The sequence below is a fragment of the Triticum dicoccoides genome, chromosome 7B (assembly GCF_002162155.2).
Source record: "Triticum dicoccoides isolate Atlit2015 ecotype Zavitan chromosome 7B, WEW_v2.0, whole genome shotgun sequence".
In the NCBI taxonomy this organism is placed as follows: Eukaryota; Viridiplantae; Streptophyta; class Magnoliopsida; order Poales; family Poaceae; genus Triticum; species Triticum dicoccoides.
The window spans coordinates 385457886-385469851 of NC_041393.1; the positions used below are offsets into that span (position 1 = coordinate 385457886).

The 11966-nt window shown below is 41.8% G+C and overlaps 2 protein-coding genes across 2 annotated transcripts; one reads left to right on the plus strand and one right to left on the minus strand.

Annotated features, from left to right (window-relative positions):
* The first annotated feature begins 958 nt into the window (after nucleotides 1-958).
* On the plus strand, nucleotides 959-5080 carry LOC119337758 (transmembrane protein 120 homolog). Its single transcript, XM_037609940.1, has 10 exons — nucleotides 959-1162; nucleotides 1607-1685; nucleotides 1803-1894; nucleotides 2229-2333; nucleotides 2433-2512; nucleotides 2831-2921; nucleotides 2992-3099; nucleotides 3378-3464; nucleotides 4389-4457; nucleotides 4536-5080. The coding sequence occupies exons 1-10, from the start codon at nucleotides 959-961 to the stop codon at nucleotides 4716-4718; spliced, it is 1098 nt and encodes a 365-aa protein (XP_037465837.1). The 3' UTR covers nucleotides 4719-5080.
* Nucleotides 5081-5962: 882 nt separating this feature from the next.
* Nucleotides 5963-10296, minus strand: LOC119337704 (sphingoid long-chain bases kinase 1-like). The gene is made up of 8 exons (XM_037609864.1): nucleotides 10056-10296; nucleotides 8883-9254; nucleotides 8518-8611; nucleotides 8400-8437; nucleotides 7997-8143; nucleotides 7765-7864; nucleotides 6664-7121; nucleotides 5963-6428 (listed from the first exon to the last, which is right to left on the minus strand). The coding sequence occupies exons 1-8, from the start codon at nucleotides 10083-10085 to the stop codon at nucleotides 6279-6281; spliced, it is 1389 nt and encodes a 462-aa protein (XP_037465761.1). The 5' UTR covers nucleotides 10086-10296; the 3' UTR covers nucleotides 5963-6278.
* Nucleotides 10297-11966: the final 1670 nt, after the last annotated feature.

Sequence of the window (11966 nt, forward strand, 5' to 3'; positions counted from 1 at the left end):
GCGCATGACAACCCAAATAAAGCAAAGCAAAAGACCATTCGTCACGATTTCCATTTTTATCTCTAGATCTGTTCGTGTTCAATTCAATGATCATATGATGTGAGAACACCAGTAAGGATGAAATATCATGTCACGGGCTTCTTTCCACGTCGATATACGATGACGTGCACGGCTAATGGCACAAACACGACAAAACCTAAAAAATAAACTGCCACGTAAAGACACTAGCATCATCGCACTGCATCGACGGAGCAAGGACATGCGTGTATTTCATGCGATCAAACCGCACGTCCACACTCCACGCCATCCCACAAGAAACACTATCTCCTTCGAAAGAATAACAGAAAACATACCAAACCCCTAAAAAACAAAACAAAACAAAATCAGGTCCTAACTCTTGGCCATTTGAAATTTGCATGTACCTTCGCCCCCTAAATTTGGCAGTCAGGGGAGTGATATATTTTTTTTCTTGAGAATAAATGTTACCGTGATCTTACCGTAGAGATACTACTAGATAGTTTAGTATCCATCCACGTGTGCTTAGAAAGTGATTGAGATCGACTCTTTGCATCTGAGGGACAACTTTTGTCGACGATAGAAAAAGGAAAAGGAAAGTAGAAATCTAATCGCAACACCCTCCAAATCTACTCATCTCCACTGCCCCTATATAAACTGAAAAGGAAAGGAAAGAAAGGCAAAGGGGTCTATTTAAGAAGACCTGAAATGGGCAAATCGCATCTCGTCGCACCGCATTAATCTAACCGGATCACAAATCAAACCAACCCACACCTCTCTCTGCCTGCCCATTTCCTCTCTCCCTCTTCCTCCCCTCGCCGTGGGCCCCACCCGTCAGCCTACCGCGTAGTAGAGACTAGAGAGAGAGAGCGACAAGGGAGGGAGGGAGGGGGCTAGCAGCAGCTAGAGAGAGAAGAGAAGGAAAGGGCGCCGGAGGAAGGAGATGGGAGAGGAGAGAAAGGCAGGGGAGCAGGCGGCGGAGGCGGCGGCGCGCGCGGCGGAGCAGGCGCGGGAGCTGCAGGACGCCGCCGCCGCGCTGCTCTCGCGGACGTGGGCGGAGGAGGAGGCGCTGCGCCGCCGCGCCGCCGCGCTCAGGGAGGACGTCGCCCGCCTGCGCAAGGCCGCCGCCAACGCACAAACCGAAAAGGTAACCAACCTTGCTGCTCCCAGGCTGCCGCGCGGGTCATCCTCCTCCTTCTCCAAGTGTGCGTGCGTGCGTTGCGTGCGCGTGGGTGTGTCGGCGGGTCGCCGAGGAGATCGCCGCGCGGGTGTTTGCTGCGCCTAGGATTCCTAGCGCCGCTAGCTCGGCTCCGCGCCGCTGCGCTGCGCTGCTTCCCCGCGCCGGATCACTCGCTGCGGAAGATCTACGTGCGTGCGTGGAACTGCAATTTGGTGGGCTGTGGAAATCTTGACTTCAGGCACTGCCAAGACGTACCAGTGGATGCCTGGGGAGCCTTTGGGACCCTGTCTCTCTGAATCACCGCGCCATTATAGGCGTCTGATGCTGCTGATTCATTGATCGTCACAATGTGCATGCAGCATGCTTTTCTGCTGGTGATGTGACTGTGGCCTCTTTGTGTGCTTGTGGCAGGTCCACGAGGACTTGGATCGAGCGTCATGCCTCATAAGTGATGGTGACATTGCGACGATTCTCCCTAGCAAGGCGCATGGTGATTGCTGCTCTTCTTCAGCTTGAGCTTGTTATTCATTTTTGTCATGTTCATATATACCTCTCTCTTTTCTGAGGTTTTGTTCTTCTAATATTTTTCTGTCTTGGGGGTTTACAGGCACTTTTTTGAAGCTGTTATTGGGACCAGTGAATCTCCGCGCGAGGAAGGAGGTACAGCTCAAGGTGAAGGAGGAATACAATAGCTACAGGGTATGTGTAAAATTGTGTTATCATTGGTGAAAATCTAGTCCGCTATTCGTATTTTGAAATGAGGGCTTAGCATGAAGCTGGCTGCAAGTGTGTTTGAGCCACCAATAGATAAACAGCTCTGAAATTTAGTTTTCCATTTGATCCGAGTACTCTTTTGGGGGGAATACTATCCTTTAAACCTTCTACAAAGTGAAAGATGTACCTGCTGAGCAATGTCTGAGTTGTTTTGCAGATATAGATGTTAGATTTGTGGAGAACCGTGTACTGATATAGATAATAATCATTAGCTGGAAATACTTTACACTTATTAATCTTTATTCCTCTCTTTTTTCAGGATAGGACTGCCATAGTGTTTCTTGGTTTTCCGATGATTCTGTTGTTTCTTCGGTCATGGCTATGGAATGGATGCTTTCCAGCATTGCCAGTTCAGCTATATCAGGTATGCTCTGATGCTCGTTCAGGTAATCTGGTAACAATATGAACTGATGCTATGTTCTGAAAGATAAACTGACAGGTCAACTTATCTTATGTTTAACAGGCCTGGCTGTTGTTGCTCTATACAACTTTAGCTTTGCGAGAGAACATATTGCGAGTTAATGGAAGTGATATCCGTCCTTGGTAAGGAACAATCTTTAACTACTGTGGATCCATTGTTTTTTCTTAATGGTGATTCATTGCATTTAGTATCGACCAGTATTTTCATCTCTCATTTGAAGGGGATATTATGTTGCTTTGCCTTACCTGACTAAAAGATAACAACAATTCTATTCTCCAATACCTGTTTATCCACCTCTGACATGTTGTTTGCTGGCCTTCACTTGTTATAATTTTGTCTGTTCTTTTCAAAGTCATTAACTCATTATGCATATAAGCACCAGTAAAGTTAGTTCTTTTTGGTGCATTTGGCACTTAACAAAAGTTCATTTTATTCTTAAGGTGGGTATGCCATCACTATTGTGCCATGCTGATGGCTCTGGTGAGCCTCACATGGGGGATTAAGGGACAACCTGATTGTGCCCGCAAACAGGTATGCTTATAAATCTTTCTCTTCTGTTCCAAACACGGAAGCATGTGCTTAGCCTGTGCTCTTTTTGCAGAGAGGTGTCGAGTTGTTTCTGTGCTGGGCTGTGATGCAAGGGTTTGCCATGATGTTGCAGAACAGATATCAACGTCAAAGACTATATACTCGAATTGCTTTGGGGAAGGTAATACATTTTGATAGAGAAGGGCAAAAAAACTGGTTCTTTCTGTATTTACTCTGGTAGTTCTAGCCTATTATTTTCCTTATCAGTAGCTCCTTTTGTGAATAACTTCACGATTTTTATGAACTTTATTCAACTGAAATTATCTTTGCACCATCTATCTTGTCGCATGGCATGTTTAGGCACCATATGACTTCTACTACATCCATTTACCGGTGCAATCATCTGCTGAAACTTTAGTCGAAGTAGTTTTCTTTAACTTGAATGTTTCTTTCCGTCAGGCTAAAAGGATGGACGTCGTGTGGGGCGAGACTGCTGGTGTTGAAGGCCAACTATTGCTGTTGTGTCCCATCCTCTTTCTCTTGCAGGTATGCTGTTATCTTTAAGCCTTTGACCAACAATTACTCTGTTAGTATATACTTTATGTGGCATAAAATGATGTCATTAGATTCGTACTCAAAAGTACTTGTGTGAGTTGTGGTTATGATTTTGTATCACATAAATCTCTTCTCTCCTACTTAAAAAACACATAAGGTTTTGTCGTACACTCGTCCTTCGTCCAACCTTACATACGTTCCCCCTCCTCTTCCTATTTTGATTTATCCCCTCCCATCTCATGGTTTTTCCATCCTATTTCTTAAAAATTGCCTCAACTGGCTTGCCAAATAAAAAACTGTTTTCTTGGGTAAGCTAATAAATACTCCCTCCGTCCCAAAATAAGTGACTCAACTTTGTACTAACTTTGTACTTACCAATAAGTGCTTATCAAATTAAATCCTATTTTTTCACACAATCACATTAATATGGACAGGTAAATCATAGGGTAACCTACTAGAATGTTTATGCTCCCACTATAACGCATGGGCAATTATCTAGTTACATACTAATAGTGTAAGTGCTGGTCAAATGCTCGTCTTAACGAAACAAAATACACCAAGGGGTGGGAGAAAAAAGGGAAGGAGCGAGTAATGTAATCTGGAATGGAGGGAGTATTAAATATGCAAATATCAGCCCAAGCTCATGAAGGATAGACTAGTTTTGTATTCATAGTTCACATTTGATCTTGGCATGATGTGCTAAATTTTCCTGTTTTACCTGTCTGAATAATAGTATCAGGTTATTTATCTAGATCCTTTTTTACCTGTTTGAATAATAGTATCAGGTCATTTATTTAGATTGGTTTTTCTGTGCGATCAAGTGAGCATTCTCGCCTCATAACATCAAGTTATAATATTTCTCTCACAAATGTACAATGCCAGAGGCAATTATCTTGACTTCCCTTCTATTTATAGGTCTTTGAGGGTTATGTTGGATTTTTACTTCTTCGGACAGCTCATAGAGGGATCATTCCTGAGTGGCAGGTAAGGAACTTCTAGCTATTGATGCAACCATGATTTATCATATTGGACCCATTTTATAACCTATGCATGCTGTCACAGGTTGTGGTGTGTGGGATCCTGCTTATTGCAATGGCAATTGGCAACTTTGCAAACACAGTGGACACATTGATGGTTAAGTCCAGATTCAAAGCAAAGATGAAGAAGTCCAAGAGCAAACGAGATCTTGCTGCATGCACGTCACCGACTCGCTCATCGCTGACAAATTCGGCAGCTGGAGCTTGAAATGGAGACGTTCTCATCATATGAACATTGCCCATATTCAATCAGGGGCTATCAAAATTGTAAAGTATTTAGTTTTTTCGCCACCAGCTCCTTGTGCTGACAGTCTCTGTCAAAGCTCATACCCATGTAATCATCAAACGACTCTGTTGCTGATGGTGTCAGGTTGAGGGTAACTAAGAATAAACTGTTCATGTTTGTTTATTTTTTTTATTATGGACATCGAGTGGGCTAGATGAACTTAGGATTGTAAGGGGTAGTTAAAAAAATTCCTGGTATAGGATAGTTATTTGCGAGACTTAGATTGTCTGAATCAAACATGCAAAGTTGTATACAAACTGTGACCCTGCCAATTTCTTTCTCGTGAGACTGAGGTTTTTTCGTTGTTGATAAGCTCTCGTATCGGTTTCTGGATTTAGTTGAATTGTCCGTTAATCCTGTGTCACGTTTGTCTAGGAGTTATGGGTTGCAATAGATAGCTCATGATGGCACTACCACTCTGAAAAATTATCCATGGGGGCATCTTCTCATTTCAAGCTGGTGATCAACTGAAATCAGAGAACAGGTTTGCTCAGAAGTCATGTGGTGGGTTCATGATAGCACAAATATAGGATTGAAGATGAACATCAGATATTTGGTGGATTCACCTCTCTGCTCGTAGGTATATATTACCTCCCTCCCAAAATTCTTGTCTTAGAATCTAAAACAAGAATTTTAGGACAGAGGGAGTATTAGATAGTGGTTCACTTTTGTCCTCTTTTAGTTGATTTCATTTATTTCTTTTTAGATGATTTCATTTCGTCTTTTAGTTGAGAGAATTGCAAGACGAGTTGTTTTAAATTTGAGATGTTGGAGCGAACCGATTGACAACATTATCCACATTTTGGTCTGAGGTTGCATGTATGTATTCAGCTTTACTAAAAGGTTATTATACACGAAAAAAAAGAGTTGGTTGAGGTCCCACAAAGTTGGAAGCTATGCAAACCCTAGCGTGCCACCGCTGCGACCAGACAAATTGATTACTATGGAATTTCATCTGTCAATGTTAACATAGCTGAGCTTTGTTATCTTTATCTTGGGAGTTTTAGTGAAATGTACATTAATGGTGCATAAAAACGAGAGTTTCTCATAGTCCACATTTAGTTGTGGTCCATTGAGCTAATAACATTGCTTATTTTGTAATGATGCCTAGATTATGCAATCAAACAAATTTTGTACATCTACATATAATATAATAAAAAACATGGTGTTCAAAGGCCACTTTAAACAGACAATCAGAATAATGAATAAAACTAAGCTTAACATTACATCTGCATTGTACTTCCATGCAAAGAAGAGAAGGAAGCCTCACTTTTCCTGGAATATACACTTGCCCATCAATGGGGGCCTACAAACCTGGAGTTCATCTGCAGATCTACAACCTTAAGAGAATGGGTGAAAATAATGGAAGAAGACACATTTTTACAGTGCAACAATACTTTGTTAACCACTTAATTTAATGGGTACATTGTAGTATTGCTCGGAACTGTCAGCACGACTTCTGGATGAGTCACAAACCTACTTCTATGTTCTGGGATGCCGGCCAAGCAACCGGCCTTGTACTGGGAGCAGAGAGCACTGCCATTCTGGTTGGCCTTCCGCCTGAAGAAGCTCGCCGTCGACACCACAACCACTGTGGGTACTGCCCACTGGCCTAATCTTTACTTGTTTTACCTGCAAGAAATGGTCGCAAAATTGAGTGTCACAGACCGACAGAAGTAATTATTACTCAACTCAACAATCTACAAAGTGAGTCCGTAGAGTGAGAGGAGTCATGAGATGCAATTAATTTTAAGAACACAAAAGATAGCTCTAGGTCCAGATTCAAGATGCCTGCCTGAAACAGCCATCACAAGCCAAGTGAAAGAGGTGGTTAGATTTAATTGGGGGAGTAGAAAAGTTTCAATACCTTGACATATTCCACAAAAGGGAGTAGAAGATGCCAGCAAAACTGATAGGCAACAAAGAAGCAAAATAATCTGAGTCTTCCACTTCCATGTACAAGAATCAAGTCCAGACTGCCATCATCATGCTGAGCTTTTGGTGCAACAACTGGAGAAAATAACCCCTGGGCAGGCTTGCAGAAGTGGTTGCAGACCAAAATGCCAAGAAACTCCCCTTTCCTCTTAACCCAATTATCTCCAGTGCTACTATCCATATAAGTACCACTCTTAACCTTGCTGTCATCAGAAAGCTGGCCATGGCATTTTTCAATCGGTGACTCCAAGTTAGGATTTTTCTCTGGTGATAAAGGCAGATAATCCACCTCAAATTTGTATTGGGGCAGGGACAAAAACTTAAGAATGCCAGCGATGACGTAACGGAAGGGCCCAAGCTGCAGGCGGAAGTTTTCAGATAATTGCAGAACTGTAAAAAAGAGAGAGAATAAATTCGAGATCATAAGGTGACTAAAAACATATCATAGCTATGGTTATGTAAAACAGAAGACGGGATGCATTAGTGCAGTAAAATCACACCAATCTGGAACTGTGGCCTAGTGGGTATTATCGTCAACCAATAAGAGGTAACAAGCATGAGTGGATCTTTAAAGCAAATTAATCTGATATCTTCTTCAATGTCATCAAAATCATAAAGTAATTTAATCTTGTTCCTATTCTCAAGGATACAAACAGAAGTGTTCAGAAGAACATTTCAAGTTCTCAAATATCTAGATAAGAACCATGAGCATTTCTGTAATCCCACATAGTTAGCAAGATCATAGTAGAAGTTCTGTCATTCCTTCTCGCTCTTGCTGTTGTTTTGTATTATGTATGATCTCCAAACATCACAAACAAAGTCTCTTCTATTCATAGTTTTTTACCAACAGCCAAACCAAATAAGAACAAAATATAACTTTGTTGCCGAAGACAATACCTTCCACAAGGTTGTCTAACTAGGTTATTATACCAAGTTTTAACACAGACTAGCATCATTCGAATCAGCTATGCAATAAGAGTCAATCATCACATGCACTACTACAGAGCTACACGTACAGAAGAAGTAAACTTACCATCAGCTACAAAACCACAGTAGGAAGCCGTCAAACCGAAATGAGTAACTCCAGCTTGGATCCATTTTACAGCAAACACATCAATCGGTGTGAAACCACCCTACAGAAATATGAACTTACATATTAATATGCAGAGTCACATGTAAAATATGACAACAACACACCATATGTCAAATTGTCAACAGAACTCATGAAGAAAATTATCACTTTCAACATAACATCACAAAATTACCTTAGCTAAAGCAGTTGCTGCTGACACAGGATCCCTGATGCCAAGAACACTCCATACTAATGAATTATCGGAACCAGCAGGAACTATACCAATAGGAAGTTGAAGCGCCTCTTTCAAATCGTCTCTACCAAGTAAACCATTCACAACCTGTTTAATGTATGGAAATATGTAGTTAGCAGAATGGGTACTGATGCTTCTATTTGTATATTAATAATTTGACAGGCCTGCAATACATGACAGTGGTGTGTTGTTGTCCAAAACAAGTACAAGGTGTGGACAAGTATGAGTGCTACACAGTTCAAAGTTCAAACTTCAAATAATAACCGATGGAGATCAGCAGAAAGTGAAACAGGTTACCAGTTCAGTCCAGTGAGAAACATATGGAAGGAGATGAAAACAATACCTCATTTACGACTCCATCACCCCCAACACAGATAATGCCTGTAACGAATGGAAACATCAGTGAATTGAGCAATGAAACGAAAGCACAATTGCAAAAACAGATACGCGGTTGATATTACCATCAGGGCATGTACTGAGGTCAACAGTAGAAGCAAGCACCTTTGCATGACCAGCATATGCTGTTTCAACAACCTCCATCGCGAAGCCTGAAAGCTGCACCAGATCAAAATTCAAACTCAAAAGCACTCAGGTAGCAATATATATATATTAACAGGCATATGCGGCCAATTAAAAACAGAAGGAATTTTTCGCTGCTGTCTTGTGTAAATTAAGTATTTCACAGAACTAAGTAGAGGGCAATACACTCTCAATGGATAATGACAGAAACTAAGACGATCAGTACCATGAAACTGAAAGGGATGTTTTTTGGTAGTTGAAACCAACATAAACATTTTCACTTATAGCAAATCTAGAAACATCTTACCTTCAGTGTTGATTGCACTTTCTTGTAGAAAACCTCACGAGAGCTACGGAATCCAGAATTAGGATTCAGGATGACAAGGACTTTACGAATATTGTTTTGTTTCGCATTTGATTGGTCTTGCAAAACATTAAGTGCTAAATAGCTGGGAAGTTGCTCTGTGTAAGTGGTACTAAGGTCAGAGCAACAGTTTGATACAGTCCGCCTCTGGATGAGAAGGGTGGTCTGCAATCGAGTAGATTTCCATAATTTGCGAGGCAAAAGCATCTGGCCAGCTTGCGGTGTCTGTAGCTTCATGGTATTAGAATACTGATAGTAGCTTCTTGGGCGGCGTGAATTGTAGGAAAAGCATTCGTTTACAGCACTACAGGATACCTGCAATATGATGAATACATAATATGAGAGCAAGATCTAAAGTCAACTAACATGCTCAAAAAGGAGTATTTCCGTGCCCATGTTAAGATGAAAACTTAATGTAGTACTCACGTGCAACAATATAGCAGTACCCTAATATCTCTCAATAAGATGCTACATTAGTCTTAGGGAAGTATTTCCCACCGCAGCACTATGAATCAATACTCCCTCCGATCCAAATTAATTGACGCCACTTTAGTACAACTTTGCACTAAAATTATTCTAAAGCTGTGTCAATTAATTTGGATCGGAGATAGTACTATACTTGCTTAGAAAGGAAAACAATGTAATACTACGATGCATAGAAAAACAATGTAAAATTCAGCAGGAGAAAAGTTTGTGACCATAGAAAACTCTCCATTTGTAATGAAAACTTGAAAATTCGTGATTACACGACAATGATCCAGCTCCATTAAAGATTTAGCCCACGGAGAGGAAGGAAAGCCAGCAACTAGACACAAGAAACAGATCTCAGAGCTAGTGGTAGAAAGTCTGGGAAAAGGATCACATTCCACATGCAAAATCAAGAGTTAACTACCCAAAATGCAGAGCAGAAGAGGAAGAGAGGAGAAAATTTTAAAAGAAAACTTGAACAACCCCTCCGTTTCTTCCCCCGTTCTTGGAAGCCTCGAGAAAGCAAGGACATTTTCACTCATCTGCACGCTCCAGTTCCCACTCGGAAACTAAATAAATTCTAAAAGACAGCTACGCCTAGGAGATACAACAAGGAACAGGCTTAGTGAAGCGGGAGGAAGGTTTTACCGGGGATCGGACGAGGCTTCTGGAGCTCATGATCAATCTGGACGCGAGGCAACCGCCCACAGCTCCAGATCAAGAAGCACCTCCCAAGCCTCAAGTTAACAGAGGGAGGGGCCGCGGCGGTGCTGGGGACTCAGCGGCGAGCGGCGGCGACGGAGAGGAGAGGGGAGAGGGGGATCGCGGAGGAGAGGGGAAGCACGGGGTGTTTATTTCGTGCCCCTTTCCTTTTGTTCGTTTGTTTTCTCCTGCCGACGATTAGCGGCCGTTGGATGAGGAAGATGGATGAATAAGACTACGATGGTTTGATTCTTTGGATGAGTGGATGTACTGTGTAGGAGAGCGATTTGGTTCATGTGGGTTTGGACTCCTGCACGTTGTCCAACGCTTAATCAGTGAGAACATATCTTCTCTTTTTTTTCGAGAACTTCCAATCTGCTCGTCAACCTCGTGGTAGTACAAAGAACACCATAAATAATAATTATTACATCGGGTCCATTGACCACCTAGCGACAATTACAAGCACTGAAGCGAGCAGAAATCGCACCGCCGTCATGGCCTCTTCTTCATCGAAGCCTGACAAAACTTGTTGTAGTAGACAGTCGGAAAGTCGTCATGCTCATGCCCCATAGGACCAGCGCATCAAAACAGCAACCTTCACCGATGAACAGAAGTGTAGATCGGAAAAATTCAACCTGTAAACGCACGAACGTAGATGCACCAAGACTGGATCCATGGAGATCCACTGAAGATCATCACCGACTGAATCCCACGAGATCCGTTGGAGAGACACCTCCACACGCCTTCCGACGACGTTGTACGGATCGCCGGAACGAAGACTAGGCGGGGAAACTTTATTTCAACTATAGGGAGCCACCATTGTCTCGCTTTCCTAAGCATGACACAAATTCTAATCAACCCTACAAAAAACCTAAAAACGGAGCAGGAGCCCTCTCACCGGCAGAGGCTGTGGTCCACCGTGCCTCCATGGACCTAAGGCCACCAGAGACAAGGCGAAGACCCTTGTCTTGGGACGAGTCGCTCATTATTTTATTATAAAATACATGCTAGGCTTTTTTGAAGAACTTGAAATAGGGCACTGGTTCGAACTATCTCAATATGTGAACTATCTCAATGTGTGTGCTTTTGCATCATCAAAATTATTGTAGTCCTTAGATTCTAGTTTGATCCACTATCATTGCTACTTTTTGAGTTTGCGTTGGTTTTTTCCTTGAAGAGGAAAGAGTGATGCAGCAAAGTAAAGATAAGTATTTCCCTCAGTTAAAAACCTAAGGTATCAATTCAGTAGGAGGGACACACAAGTCTCCAATGATAGCACCTACACAAACAAAAACAAATACTTGCACCCAACGCGATAAAGGGGTTGTCAATCCCTTCATGGTTACTTGCAAGTATGAGATCTGATAGAGGTAGATATAAAAGGAAAATAAAAGTGCAAAATAAAGTAAAGATAAATAAATTGCAGCAAGTATATTTGGGGTTTTGGTTTTTATAGATTTGAAAATAATATGATAAATAGACCAGGGGCCATAATTTTCACTAGAGGCTTCTCTATAGAAAAAACGCATATGATGGGTAAACAAATTACTATTAAGCAATTGATAGAAAAGCGCATAGTTATGATGACATCTAAGGCAATGCTCATGAATGTAGGTATCACGTGTGTGACAAGTAGACCGGCTCCTGCCTGCATCTACTACTATTACTCCACATATCGACCGCTATCCACCATACATCTAGTGTATTAGTTAACAAGAACGTAGTAATGCCTTAAGCAAGATGACATGATGTAGAGGGATAGATCCAATCAATATGAATAAACCCCACCTTTTTATCCTTAATGGCAACAATACAAACATGTGTCTCGCTACTCCTTCTCCCATTACAAAGCACCTC

Bases quoted from the DNA above. Each gene is read 5' to 3' on its own strand.
- LOC119337758 (XM_037609940.1), top strand. From the start codon at position 959: ATGGGAGAGGAGAGAAAGGCAGGGGAGCAGGCGGCGGAGGCGGCGGCG. The intron at 1,895-2,228 runs GTATGTGTAAAA...CTCTTTTTTCAG, and splicing joins AGGAATACAATAGCTACAGG to GATAGGACTGCCATAGTGTT. The intron at 2,334-2,432 runs GTATGCTCTGAT...TATGTTTAACAG, and splicing joins TGCCAGTTCAGCTATATCAG to GCCTGGCTGTTGTTGCTCTA.
- LOC119337704 (XM_037609864.1), bottom strand. From the start codon at position 10,085: ATGAGCTCCAGAAGCCTCGTCCGATCCCCG. The intron at 8,438-8,517 runs GTAATATCAACC...CATTCGTTACAG, and splicing joins CCTCAGTACATGCCCTGATG to GCATTATCTGTGTTGGGGGT. The intron at 8,144-8,399 runs GTATTGTTTTCA...TACATTAAACAG, and splicing joins GTGATGGAGTCGTAAATGAG to GTTGTGAATGGTTTACTTGG.